Genomic DNA, 15530 nt, shown 5'->3' with positions numbered 1-15530 from the left:
TCCCAAGCTAGGATAGCTACATTAATGCTGTGTTTTCCCAAGTCAAGGATAGCTTTGTCAGTGCTGTGTTGTCCCTAGTCAAGGACAGCTTTGTCAGTGCTGTGTTGTCCCTAGTCAAGGACAGTTTTGTCAATGCCGTGTTATGCCAAGTTAGGATAGCTTTGTCAATGCTGTGTTGTCCCAAGTTAGGACAGTTCTGTCAATGTTGTGTTGTCCCAAGTTAGGATAGCTTTGTTAATGCTGTATAATTCCAAGCTAGGATAGCTACATTAATGCTGTGTTTTCCCAAGTCAAGGATAGCTTTGTCAGTGCTGTGTTGTCCCTAGTCAAGGACAGCTTTGTCAGTGCTGTGTTGTCCCTAGCCAAGGATAGCTTTGTCAATGCTGTGTTGTCCCAAGTTAGGATAGCTTTCTTAATGCCATGTAGTCCCAAGCTAGGATAGCTACATTAATGCTGTGTTTTCCCAAGTCAAGGATAGCTTTGTCAATGCTGTGTTGTCCCAAGTCAGGATAGCTTTGTTAATGCCATGTAGTCCCAAGCTAGGATAGCTACATTAATGCTGTGTTTTCCCAAGTCAAGGATAGCTTTGTCAGTGCTGTGTTGTCCCTAGTCAAGGACAGCTTTGTCAAAGCAGTGCTGTGCCAAGTTAAGGATAGCTGTGTTAAAGCAGTGTTGTCCCAAGTTAAGAAAAGTTTTGTCAATGCTGTGTTGTCCCAAATTACAGTAAGGGTAAGCTTTGTCAATGGTATGTCTTGTCTTGCATTAAAACCAAAATTTTCCAGGACAATAAATACATCTAATAAATGTACATCAATACACATGGAGAACCCAATTTAAGCCCCTTTTTAAGAAGAGCATCATGAACTGGAATCGATCATTTCAGTAGAATTACAAAGTGTAGACTTTGCTCTACTATGGAATCAATACAAATGAGGCACAATGTTTCATCTGGGCATCATTCCACAAAGCCTGCATAAGATTTACATGGATGTAAGTCCCATTGGTTTGCTAAGAATTTACATGTACTTAGGTCTCACAAGTGCTTTGTTAGACAATGCTGAGGAGTCAAATTTGATTAGTCACTTTCAGAAAAGACATTAATAAATACAAAATAAATACATTTACACTTTTAAGTGTGTACAAATCATTCTTTCTCCCAAGACAAATTTAGAATATATTTCAAAGGTCTACATGACACACCAGGGGTATAACCAGCAGATTTTTATCATCAAACTATCAAATTAATAGTGCTTCAAATCGAATAATGTGGGTTCTGTTTTAATGTTTTTAATAGACTGATAGTTTTAGATACCAAACATGAATGTATTATTTGCCTTGTATTAGTTCTTACTTCCTCATTATTACTTAATTATTGAAAACTCAGAAGCATGGACTGATGAATGGTACCATGGACATCTCGTTATAATATTTCATTCAAGTAAGAATTGAATAAAACTTAGAGACTAACAACACTCTCAGTAGCCACCTTGTAATAGGTTTATGTGTCTTCCAGTTTCGCCACATTAAGAGTGGTATGCTCAGGACCTGAATCCTATTACAAGGTGGCTACTGAGAGTTGTGATGTCTTTAGCTTTATTCATTGAAACACAACTATTGAATACTTCAAGGTATCCATTCCCATATTGCCCTACAACAGTCAGGTGTTGGTTCTGTGGATAGAAACCTCATATTAAAATTGTTGACATTGTAAAATTCAGACAAAATTTTAAGAAGCCAATATAAAAGCAGAAATGAGTGAAATCAGAAGTTAACATACAGTAAAAAAAAATGAAAACCATACAGTAAATAAAGAAACCGTGTAATCTGTGAAAAGTGAAATTCTCCTCAAAAGCAGAAAAAAATCATGTCTGAGAGTCATTATAATTTTATCAAATTCTCAATTTTGTTGTTGTGGTCTAAAAATATCCATTCTGTGTTTGTAGAACAGATTTTTTGTCTGAAGGCAGCTTCTTTTTGTTAGCTGTTTTGTCCTTTTTACATATTCTGAATGAATATTGGCATCCTAATCTATTTTAATTATGATTAGGGCAATAAAATGAAAAAATAATATAATGCTTGCAAAATTAAGTCTTCCAAACTGATGCTCAAATTTGTCATGTGCAAGATTATACAAGTACATGTATTTTCACAAACACCTTCAAAATAATTGACAAAAATGGCATTCAAATGTTCATTTGTTTTTTTTATTGTTTTTTTTTTGTGTTTTGCTTAAAATTGGTCAGTTCATGTACAAACAAATTGATACTTTAATTGGTAGATAACAACATCTGTTAAACACATTTAAATGTTATAATATGAATTTGAAAAAAAATACGAGCCTATAGTCAGTTTTTCAGCATTAATTTTCATATATTGAACAACTGACTGTGAATTATCTAAAATCAATAAAAGAAAAAGTTGGAAACATTTTACAACCAAGAGTAAAATAACCATTCCAAATCAAACCAAACCAACCAGTCTAACTGATAAGCAGTGTGACATACTGCCTTGATGATAATTTGAAAATATTGTGTTTCAACAACTCATAGACAGAATAGATGGCATATATCACATAAAATACAACTAACAGGACAACTAAGTCACAAAATTTCCATTTCTCTGGTCCAATGAACAGCTTGGTAGTTAGTCAATACTATTGAATTGTCTTTAATTGTTACAGTGGGATTACTATTGGCTTTAGTTTTCAATATGTTTACTTTGCCCCAATGTTCCCAGTTAAAATCAAATTATCATAGAAGCAATTCAATTCTGGGTATTAAAATAAATCTGTAGTCTTATTACTATTGACATTGGTGTCATCCCTAATGATAAAAGCCATTTTTGACGCTGGTTGCTAAAATGTCAGTAGAGATATTGTCAAGTGGATTTATCAAGTTTGAATTGCCACACGCAGTGCTTATTTTTTGTGGGTGGATTTTTGTTTATAATAATTGAGCATGGCAAGAATGGAATGACAGCTCTTTGATTTAACATATCCTATAAAATTAGACCACTGACTATTTATGGTTAATGAAAATGAGGAAGTATTACAATAATTCAACTAAGTAGAGTTATCCAATACTTGTTCAGTTCATTTAGAAAATACTGTAACAACAGAAATACCTTACAAAGTCAGGACCATTATTCTTATTTTTGCCTTGATATTGTCATTTGTTTTATGAACTTTCCCTTTTTTGACTATTGCCCAGAGTTTGCCAATGTATTTATCAACAATTATTTACCAACTATATCAAAATACTGCTTAAACAATCAAAACAAGTTTTTTTTTTTCACATGAGAAATCAATTTAATTTTTTATGAACAAAAGTCCAACTCTCCTGTGGTTGAACAAGCTTCATAAGATAGCATTTAACAAGTCTAATTTAAAATCTAAGTCTGTCATCATGAACCATATCAACATTTACAATTTAAATAAATGTTTCATGTCAGTTGTTTTCAGACTTTTCCAAAAAAAAAAAAAAAAAAAGCCTAAGCTGCCAACAGGTAGACAAAAGAATTAACCTAATGTGTTTGAGAATCTACCACTACAAAATTTAACTCCATATGAACATGTATGCTCTAAATGTGACTTACAGAGATTCTATATATTTATAAACTACACCTTTCCATGAAATTTCAATCATTAATGAAGAACTGTGTTTTCTGTATGAACATATTAATTACATTATTAAGTAGCAAGCTTTGTAAGAATCATTCTGTAATATGTGATACACCCCAAAAAACCCTACAAAGTTTTTGATCATTGTTATTAAGTTGCATCCCGTGACTATATGGTGAAATGTATAATTATTAATTCCAATCTGACTTCAGGACATAATCCAGTCACATAGAAAATCTAATAGTTTATATTATATTTTAGTGCCATTTTCAGAGAGTAATCAAGGGAACCAAGGTTATAGCGGTAATCAAAAGAATGTAATCCAGGGACAAAGACCCGACATGGAAAACAGACACACACAACAAAGAACACAAAGTAACTAAAATCATACATAAAAAGTAACAAAAGTAAATGAGGAACTCGGACTCCACCAAAAACTTGGAGCATGGACCAGGTGCACCGGTCCTCTGCTTTTCTAGAAACACCCGCCGAGTTGCTAAAAAAAAGTCAAGTCCGGGGTAGACAAACGAGGGAAGGAAAACTATGACCCGTTGAATAAATCAGTTCTCATGGTGCTGATGGATACACCATAACGATCCACGAGTTCATGATAACGACCATAAAACTTCCGTAGTGTTGACTTCAATCTTGTAGCAACATAACCTTGTCCAGAGTTGTCACCCTTAATTTATAATTCTACATTACATTCTATATGAATCATATCTCCCAAGACCAAGGGTACATGAAAAGATACATGTTAATTTCTATTTTAAACAAAACGTGGAAATACAAGACATTTTGCATGATGTTTAGAAGGAGTGCCATTTAGTTGCCATGGCTTTTAGTCAAAATAAGGCCATTAAAAAGTAGAAAAAATGTCCTTCTTTAAATTCAAAATGATCAGAGCTGGTAACTTTGCTTGAAAAACTAACCTATCCCTCAAAAAAAATAAAAATCATTACTATTATACCTATAACTACAAAATTACTACTTTCTATTTAACTTCCATATGATCAAAGGGCAGACAACTTTACTTGTACATCAGCACTCAACAGTTTCGGTTTATTTGTAAACATTCCAGTTAATTGGGTACAATTACTGAATATACCCGTAATAATTTAATGTGATTTGTAGTAATCTTTTTGATATGTTATTTTACTTTTACTTCCTCAACTTCAATTGGTCTGCAATCAATAATTCAAAGAATTCTAAGGTAAATGAATCTTTAATGAAAGAACAAATCTAAATTTTGACTGGAATAAAAAACAATCCTTAATTATTAGTCATTTCAGGCCAATATTACTAGAAAACCCTGACTGCTATTCATTGTATACATTATGCCTGATCTTGCTATTTCCCTAAGGCCAAAATTCTGACATACTGTATGTCTAGTTCTATAAAAACAAGTGTTTTGAATGAATAGTCTAGAAAATGTTTCAGACCATTTATTTATCAGATGGTTCAATTGTCAGAATGGTAAGTATTCTACAAAGCAAAAAAAAGAATAATAATAACCCAATCAGAACTTGTGTAAATCAGGTCTTACAGATTTCAACGATATTGTAATTTTTTTTTCTTAATCAGTACAGATGTTATTTTCATTTTTTTTTAAATTAAAACTAATCTTTTTTGGATTATCTTATTTGAAAATTCTTTAGTTGGTACTATGAATTTTGCAAATACTTCCTGCTCTTTGCACATTGCAAATAACATATTTACAACAAATATGCTGAGTTCTCAAAGGTTACAAGTGAAATTAACCTCCACTATTTAAACAGAAGTGGAATTAAATCTTAACAGTAACTCTGAGAGCTCTTTTATCAGACAAGAAATAGTGATGAAAATCTATGTTGTTTTACAATGGCTAAACAGTCATTAACTATACCATTACTCTCACTTATTTAGAAGGAATACTATTTTTTAACAACATTTATCCTATTTCTTAGTTTTTAAAATTGGTCTATGTAAGACCTAAAATTAGGGATGCCATTTTTGCATAAACAACCAAACAATGGGTACATACAGAAAAGTTAAGTAAATTTATTTTTTAAATGCCTCAACTATGAGAAATATGTGATTCCAAGGAGGAATCAAAGTAAAATTTTAATAGCAAATATTGATGTCCTGATGCAGCCATTTCTAGAAAGTCTGTAGTATAATGTATCTATAGTGATAACTTACAACTCTGGCTACAAAAAGAGTCTTGTATGGATCTCTGGTTGCACTTGGGTTTGTGTTTGGATCCCCTAAAATAGAACAAAAATCTTAAGCATTGTAAGTCATAAAATCTAAATACAGGTATAGACATCTTTTGATGCAGTAAATTCATGTAAAACATTTGATCTTGAATTTGTTACAAAAATGAATCCTTTAATATACAGGATAGACTGTATTACTATGGTATGGATATTGCCCCTACTGTTACCAAAGAATGGTATACAAGTATGATGTATGTCATTTAATACTGGTGACAGCATACCTTTCTGGCAAAATTTTGTAATTCACCTCAGTTATCCTTCTTTACATGGACTGTAAATGTTCTAGATTTAACACAGGTTAAGAGGTAATTATCAGTTCAGTGTCCTCATTATAGAACAAAGGTTAAAAATAGGTTTGGCATGTAATTCATACAAAGGGTAAATTTGATGGTCTACAGCTGGGCAGAAGACCCTATACTTCCGTAAAATATAGAGCTAAAAGCTACTATCTTCAATTTCAAAAACAGTTAATGATTGAGAGATTTTTTTGATTTTCAGGAAGAATCTGTGTTTTGCTTTTGGAATTCTTTAAGAGTAAACTGTTTGAGTAGTATGAAATGTGTATAATATATTAACAAAATATTCATGAGAGAAAACAGAAAAAAAAACAAAGAAAGAAAGATTCCAATTATTAAATGTGAAAGAGTTTTCATTTCTTTGATTTTGTAAAGTCAAAAAACTGAATTCTGAATCTAAGTTTGGGGCCGTGTTTTGAAATAAGCACAGGAAAAGACATAAAAATAAATTATCCTAATTTTCAGTGTTCCGTTTTCAGATGAATGAAAAATTCTCTTATTTTAATCATGTGGAGACTAATTTTGGTTTCAACTAAACAGGCAGAATTTTTTCACATGATTTTCACCCGATTTGAGCACATAAACTTTGTGACAGACTTACATGTAAAATTCAGGTGAATCGAGCCTTCACATGAAATTCACATGAATAGTTCATATGCAATTCATGTTAAATAAATTTCATGTGAAGTTCGCGTGCATTTCATGTAAAGCTTGATTAACATGACTTACACGTGAAAAATATAAGCCTGTGTAGAAATAATATGCAATGGTTCACACAATGAAAGTAAGTATAGCCTAATACATGTACATACTGTACCACTGTGGAGCTTATAATTTAGTTTCAAACCATTAGTTTCCTATCATATAAACTTTGCAAATGAATTTCTACCCAAGTCTAATGATTAACAGATTTTGTCGACATAAATAAGAAAAAAACTTCTTTCCTTGGCCTACAAAAATAACAGCCAAGAAATAAAACTATATCAGTTAAATATCTAGGTATTATTGTGATGTACAATTCAATAGCCTTCCAATATTTCTTTTTATTTTTGCATGCAAGAATTTCACAAAACTTCCTTAGACAATGGTTGAAAACTTAAAAAATATGTCATGTTTTTTTTTCTATTAAGGCAAAAAAAAATATGCCTTTCCTATCACACAATTGAAAAAATAGGGTAGGTACGGAATTTTATTTTTACTTTACGATTATTTTGACAATAAGTCTATGGTTAGATCAGAAGAGGGGTAATTAGTGATGTGCTAGAAGTATAACAAACTTTATCATTCATACATGTATCTAAAACTGACTTTGGTTGTTGTATGCTATATTAGGTGTTTAGTCCATATCATGTTGTTTATGCTTTTAACTTTTGTGAGCAATCAGTTTTAAGTGATGCAACACAGATTCTAATGACTTCTAGAAATTATCTTCGATAAAGATTTTTTAAGAACCTAAAATTACTACTGGGTATAGTTGGAACTGGTTATTAGTTAAATGGTTAAAGAATGTAACACACATTACCATGTCATTGATTAAAAATGCAAAAAAATAAAATTGGATGAAGCAATCTCCAGCATAAATTGGTCAACTCATACAGGTAACATAAAATTGATGAAAATCGGTCAAAACTAAAAATAGTATGCATTTGAAATTCTATAGACAATGCGTGAACATTACCAAATTATTGTGCAATCCTTATCTACATGTATACTATACAATGAAAAGAGGACATTTAATTATTACTCCTAATCAAGATTAAAACATGATATTTACAAAATTTAATGCAGACTTTGAAGTATTACATAAGACAACTATGAACTATTAGATAATATAACAACAATGGCTTCAATTAAAGAGTTTTGTCTGACAATGATTGATTAAGTCTACTTAGATCTGATTTTAATTAAAGACTGTGAAATTAAAACATGAGCAAAATGAACCTTTAACTAAGGAATTTTTAATATCATTTCCTTTTGAAATCAATTAAATGAAGCCTTTACTAAATTGTAGTTCATCTGACTCACACAAGAACAATCATAATTCATAACTCAACACTTTTAGTGAAAAAGCATTTTGTTCTGAACTTTCAAAAAGTACGAGAAAAACTTTATAAATGCATTTGGTATGTATTGCTTTACTTGTAAGGAATAATGGTTTCAATATACAAAAAGGCCATTTGAATGCATCTTTGTATTAAGTAATAATTTCCTATATCTCCACACTGTTTTAAAGTATCTTTCAGTGAATGATAATTTACATACATGTAGTTATATAAGAAGTATCAAACTTAATATAAGTAGTTTCCTACTTAAATACTTTAATCCTCAAATCCTGGTATGCATTGTATGCACATTTGGATAGCTCAACATGGAAATGGTAGGTGACCCTTGTCTATAATTCAATGCAGGTTTTAGGATATTCATGTTGGAAAGTATGAAGAGTGTGCAAAAAACTGTCAGTCAAAATTTGGAACTAGCAAATTACAGTACATATTATTCATTGTCCAGTTATATAAACTTAAATTCATTATCAAATTATATAAACATATATTCATTATCAAGTTATATAAAGTTATATTTTTTATCAAGTAATATAAACTTTTTATCCATTATCAAGTTTTATATAAACTTAATTTTCAACCATCCTACTACAGTGTGGGAAACCATCACTTGCCAGCTCGCCAAATATGAGTAGATGTGTATTTTCGCAAGTTCTTATTAGCTTACACTCGTCAATTTGGCGACCATCATTTGATTGGCAAATTCCAAATAAAGTTAACAAGCCAACAAGTTATTTAGGAATACATGCCTTTACATCACATATTAAAAATATGTTCCCTACATTTTAAGAAGTTTAACTTGAATAAGTCAAGTGAATTTTGGCATGATATGCACAATTTTATTGACTTGTAAAGCATTGTTTACGATCTGCCACTTTAATCTCCAGTAAACAGGATGTGCCAAAACCTATGCGACGGTCCCGATCTCGTATTAGTATTCAAACAAAATTATCTTGGTAATTTAAGATTTGTTACCTTGCAAATTAGTTGTTTACTGTCAAAATAAAAATGAACAAGAAGCAAATGATAAACATTTTCTAGTTTCATGATGATGAATCTGTAGAAATATAATTTTATTTTTCTAAATACGAGTTCAGAAATAGAGTACTCATTTTGTTACTGTAAAGTACATGAAAAACTTCAATTGGAGGGAATATTCGAAAATTGAAAAGTTTTGATAAATTTAAAAACAAATGATCAGATAGTTAAAGAAAGAAAAAGAAAGGCAGAAGACAGTCAAATCCAAGAGCAAACAGATGATAGTACAGAAAAAAACCAAAAAAATTTGGCTAGTTGAATTTCTATTTGGCTAGCAAGATCAAATTTCCACTAGCCAGAATGGCAAGTTGGGGAAAAAATGGTTTCCCCACACTGTTACTAAAACACTTTGGTGAAAAAATAACTTCTAAAATCTGTGTATTAAGTGTTGGTGTGCTATACTTTTCTTTGTATGCTAACTACTGTGAACCGGACAAGTCTGACTAAGATACATAGTAGTTTGGTTGTTTATATTGATCAAACAAAAAATTAAAATTTCTGTTCAATGCTTCCTAATCTGTACAGTTGTCTTAAAAATTTAATCACTTTTGGGTTTGAGTAAGTACATTCAGAAACCTTATTTCAAAGAGTCAGTTTACTTTAAACTTAAAATTTAAGCAAACAGTGCAAATTACATATAAAGATTGGACTGGAATCATCTATATATCATAGATTTAAATGAAACATTTGAACCAATACATCTATTCAAACTGAGCTTTGAACCAAAAGTTAATTTCTATTACTGCCAGCAAATAAAACCTTAAGCTTAATTACTGACTTCTAAATGAATTTCTAACAACAGGTTAGCAATTATAAATGAACAAAGCAGGGATAAAACTAGCGAATTTATATAATTCTTTGATCAGTTGGAATCTTATTAAAAAGCATAAAGACGCTATCACGCAAAATGAAGTTGCAGACCAATGCTTCTCCCCTAATCAATAAGTTTGCAGTTTATAGCATCTTTTTCGAGATAAATGTTTCATTAAAAGCTAGGTGGGAAAACATGGGAATTAATGAATTCCCTCACATTATGATGGAGTAGAAACAATCTTTGACATGGTATGATGACAAGGGGTAAGGGACACAGTTGATAACAAGATGAGAGGCATTTCTAATGCTCAGGTGGAGCCACAGGTAAGATACCTGTTGTGTATAGTATTGTTTTGGGGCTTTATGCCAATTACATGATCAATTGATTTTCCGTTAAAGAACTGTACACAGTAAAAAAATATTTTTTTTGTAATCCATAATTAATCTGATTCTGTTTCAAATAAATACTTTTTTTTTTAAATTTGAACACCCAATTACATTAAAAGTAAGTGTTCTGTGTTTGGCATTTTAACACATTCAGTAAGAACTGATCATTTATATATAGACTAGGGTGGGGCTAATAGGATTCTCTTTATAGCTAGAATAAGCAGATTCTTCACATGTGAGGCTAATGATAGTCTTTCAGTCAAACCAGAATATGTATCAGACAGGTCCTTTAAATTGGTTTAAAATTAAAATATGCAATTGGACAAAAATAAAATAAAAAAAATAGGACAACTTTTACCTATCCTATCTCGCCATTACAGCCAGTCCTTTTTTCAATGAGAAAAATGTTATAAGTGTGATGCTCAGTTGTAAGCTGTGCCTAACTCATATTAGTTAGAACTAGCAAATTTAGAAATACAATTCATAAAGAATAAAAACTAAAAACCTACTATAGTATTAGTGTAAACTAGTATTTGCTAAAACCCTCTCCCTTGGTATCCCTTCAAGAATCTGCATCTATGTGGCAGACATTTTTTGCAGTATGAAAGCAGCCCAACACATACATAAAATACTTGAGTGTCAATTTGACTGGCTGACCAAAGTGTACCATTACTTACACAGAGCCAAATCTTGTTCTAATTTGTAGGCTATCTGTTCTGCTCTTTCTTTTCTCTGAAAAGACAATGAATACATGTACATGCATTATGACAAGTATTATGTCTATTCTGCCTTGGAATCAGTAAGTCTGTGATTACATCATCTTTTTTAAAATTGTATTTTTCATACCATGTATATTGGGACATTTGTCATGCATATATTCACTCAAAATTTCTCAATTTCCAGTAACTATGAGCAGTTTGTTTAGGATTAATGAAATTATATAATACAGCATCAATCATCAAAATCAGTTAGGTTCAAACGATAAATTAACTTATTTGATAGGCAAACTTGAAAATCAATCCAGATTCAAGCTAGAGCAGATATGTTTATTCTAAATCTCAATACATTTGGTCCCATGTCTAACTTAGAGAGAATTATCTCCTAAAAATTTCTATCTCTCTTTTCCTTTTCCCGACAAATCAATATATATCTACTAGTTCAGCATAATAATTCACTCAGATAAGGTTGTGTACTAATCTAATAGCTATTCCCTGGAATCCTAACCAAAGGATCCAGTCTCTATGTAGACTAATATCATTGACAAATACCTAAAATACTGACTGTCAATCTTTGGTTCAGATTAGGTTTACATCCAAACAATGATGAAATGAAAAATAAAACTTTGGAAAATATAACTTTGATTTCAGTTAACCTACATCTGTAAGATCATATTTGGTAGGTTAATGCTATAATTTCTCTTACAAGTACATGTACAATGTATAACAGAAAATGTACATGTTTCAAAAGGGTTATATGAATCTGTATATAAAAAAGTCAAAATTAAATGCACGCCCACTTGAATAAAACCAATAGGGACATTCATTATTTTTCAATCAAAACATACATCTAAGTCTACATGTATTAATGTAAAAATGAAGATGGTCTTCAATAATTACTTTTCTCTCTTTCCTTTCATCCTTGGTTTCTACTCTGGTTGGTGGTGGGGTGTCTTTAGGATCCTGTAAAATACAAAATATTCAGTAAGATAGAAAATTTTATAGATTTGACAATGAAAGCTAAACATTGGCAAATATTAACACGATAAACTTGGTGAGTTTATTATGACGTTGACAGAATCCTTTCCATATGATTCCTTTGGACAATTTAACATCAACCATGGCAGACAATCTGGCAATACATATGTAGCACATTCGTGATATCACAAGCAGTTACAGGAGAACAATGTTAGAAACATCACAACTTTGTTTTCAACCAATCAGATTTAATAGACAGTGCAAAACTATCACACAACAACCAACCACATCAGTCTTTTTTTCATATCACTTGTTCTTATCACATCATCAACTGTATGATATTACTATTCCAAGAAGTTTATGAAACAACCAATTAATAGAGTGAAACCCAAATCATCATACCCTTCTTTTCTGTAAACCAATATCTTGATCAATAGTGACTGAATAGGGCCTCAGTTCAGAATTAAAAACGTAAGGTAACTTATAATGTGCATGTACATTGTTGTTAACAAACCCATATAATTCAAGTAGTTATAACTTAATAGACATCTTTTCAATAGAAAACTGTGTAAGAAAGCTTTTATATTTCATTACTCATGCACAAATGTTTTTTGACACTAGAAAAGTACTCCTCTGATAGCTAGTATGACTAAATTGGCCAGATATTTGGTTATTTGTGTAATTTTCATATACGTCACATGGTAATAATTTAATATTTCAATGATGAGACGACAATAAAATAGCCACATAAACACTTGACATGCACAAAGTACCTGTTTATAAGGTAGGATGTTTTAAGGATTAACCTGTACGTGTGAACTGTAGTTCACATAAACAAACACCTTTTTCTTTATATGCACATTTCTGTATGCAAGTACTTACATTGTAGCTATCAACTATGTTTACAATTTCAATGTACATTATAAAAGAGTAATCAAGGGAACCAAGGTCATAGCGGTAATCAAATGAATGTAATCCAGGGACAAAGACCACACATGGAAAACAGACACACACAAAAAAGAACATAAAGTAACTAAAATTATACATACAAAGTAGCAAAAGTAAATGAGCAACTCGGACTCCACTAAAAACTGGGAGCATGGATCCGTATTTCAAAAACCTATAAAGGCAAGCACATATGTTATAGTTTTTTTTATGCTCTCTGCATGACACACGTATGCAAAAAGTGTCTCTTTAGACATAAAAACAATGAACCCAAGTGATCAAGAGAAGAAACATGGACAAAAAAATTACACATTCATGTACTCACTGTAGGTGCATAATAGACTCTATAATTTACAAGAGATGATGCATAATAAATTATTGGTATTGCATATAAACATACATGTATGGCCTATAGCAAAAAAACTAATAAAATACATGTATGTAATAGTAGATGTTACTGAATTGTTTGCATACATGTACATGTACAGTATCATTTAACTCATTACTTTATGGCATTGATTACATTAACTTGATGCACAGCTGTATTTCATCTACATGTACATGTGCATATGTTATAGTTTTTTTTAAGTTCTCTGCATGACACACGTATGCAAAAGTATCTCTTTAGATATAAAAACAATGAACCCAAGTGATAAAGAGAAGAAACATGAACAAAAATATGCAATGCTAAAGTTGCTGACAAAGACAAGACCTTATACAGACACTTCAAAGATATTAATACTTAGATAGAAGATGTTTATAGGAAAAACAACAAAGACCTAGGTCTCATCATGTAATTGATTAGACAAACAAGTATCTCTCAGACATCTTCATAAATTTCCAAGCTATTGAATTCCAAGTAATCGAATTCCAAGTAATCAATAATTTGTTTTTTATTCTTGACCCACACATACATTTTGTATAGAAGGTGGGAAGGTAACAGTATTGCTTTTTGAAGATTTCTATCAAATGACAAATGTTACATGGCTTATGTGGACTTCTTATTGTTTATTCTTTTTTAAATTTTAGCCTAAGGACTTAGATGCTGTAGAGTCACAACGACTAGAACGAATACAAGCTGCCAAGAGAATACGACGTAGTAAATCAGCCCCAAATAGTGGAAGGTCCAGCTCAGTGTCAGATTCAACGAAAAGTCCATGTGCAGTCGAAGAAACAAAGTCAACATGTCTTCCAAATATCTTCAAGATGCAGCAAAAAAATACTGACAAACACAAAGAGCAAAACTACCAGCAAGACCAAATAACAACACCACCAATATCATCTCCCGATTCGAATCCACCACCATACCAAGATACCATCCAATACATCAATACATGTGATCCTTCCAGTAAAAAAATTGTAAATGTTCCAGTAAATACATGTCATAAAGATGACTGGCAGGATAACAGAGATGAGACCACAGTTCCTTTACTCGACAAAATACAAATTACCAAGTAAGTCTAATCACAACTACAATCAGAAATAGGAAAATGTTTACCCAATTGTTTAGACCTAAATAGTCTATTTCTATTTACTTTCAAACAAAAAGGAGTTTAAGACTGAAAAAATTCAAAGAACCTGTACATTGTACAGTGTACCTGCCAAGCAAGGTTTTTTTGCTATCAAGAACTGAAGTTTCAAACTACCAACCATCATGCTAAATAAGAAATAAAAGCAAACTTTAATATAAAATCCTAGAAGATGTAAATGTACACTTACTAGCCAATTCTGAATCTGTAAAATATACATGTATTTGTACATGTGCAAACATGCAAGTGATTGCTCTAATTACCAATTTAGGATTTATTTTGCAGTTTTGATAATCTTAGTAAAGACATGTCAGGGATCACCACTGACTGTTTAAGGGCAAAGGACCTCCATCCTGAAATTTTAAATATCATGCTAATAAAATGAAGTTTACTGGCAATTTTAACAAAGAAAGTGACAATAACGGTAGTACATGGAAAATTGGTTGATTTTTTTATTTGTGCCACTCTTGCATTTCAATCTGTGGTGAATTATTTGTATCATACTACTTAGTTAGTCAGTGGTAGTATATCATTTACGATTTTGAAAAAAGAAATTAATTACTTCACATAAAAGCATTAAGTGATCAAGCTGCCCAAATGTTATGAGGAACCAGAAAATTTACCAGAATTTCTCTAGTCTGTTTATACATGTACATGTATTAAAAAAATCTGTTGACAGAATTCACTCCCTTTTAATGTTTGTTTGCTTTAAAAAAGAACTAAAAATAACCTTAAATCAATATCCAATTTGTCCTAGCAAGGAAAATACCTGTATTAATACATCGGTGTACAATGTATATACCTCTTAGCAAAAGTGATTAGCGCCTACCAATGCCATTAAATTGTTTACTTCTACCATTCTGATGAACGTTTTTGTGTATCAAGATAATT

At 31.2% G+C, this 15530-nt stretch overlaps 2 protein-coding genes across 5 annotated transcripts in view; one reads left to right on the top strand and one right to left on the bottom strand.

Annotated features, from left to right (window-relative positions):
* The window catches only part of LOC148609155 (potassium voltage-gated channel subfamily A member 1-like), a 70403-nt gene that overhangs the window by 15897 nt on the left and 38976 nt on the right, over positions 1-15530 (top strand). For 3 of the 4 annotated variants that reach the window (XR_015924804.1, XM_088596289.1, XM_088596290.1), the window contains exon 2: positions 14140-14564. Coding sequence is in view for 3 of the 4 variants with exons in the window: in XM_088596289.1 (XP_088452415.1) it covers positions 14140-14564 (425 nt within the window). In the remaining variant the exon portion in view is untranslated. Of the gene's footprint in view, positions 1-12818; positions 12950-14139; positions 14565-15530 lie in introns of those variants that run through there. The other variant, XM_088596291.1, reaches the window with a different exon arrangement.
* The window catches only part of LOC148609156 (U1 small nuclear ribonucleoprotein 70 kDa-like), a 55245-nt gene that overhangs the window by 38383 nt on the left and 1332 nt on the right, over positions 1-15530 (bottom strand). The window contains exons 2-4 of the mRNA XM_088596293.1: positions 12088-12150; positions 11149-11203; positions 5801-5865 (exon numbers count right to left, since the gene is read on the bottom strand). Coding sequence (XP_088452419.1) covers positions 5801-5865; positions 11149-11203; positions 12088-12150 — 183 coding nt within the window. The remainder of the gene's footprint in view (positions 1-5800; positions 5866-11148; positions 11204-12087; positions 12151-15530) is intronic.

Source organism: Perna viridis, chromosome 8 (assembly GCF_037379345.1).
Source record: "Perna viridis isolate PV_CMFRI_1.1 ecotype Kerala chromosome 8, ASM3737934v1, whole genome shotgun sequence".
Taxonomy (NCBI): domain Eukaryota; kingdom Metazoa; phylum Mollusca; class Bivalvia; order Mytilida; family Mytilidae; genus Perna; species Perna viridis.
Note: the sequence above shows the minus strand (reverse complement) of the source record. Positions and strands in the feature narration are given on the sequence as shown.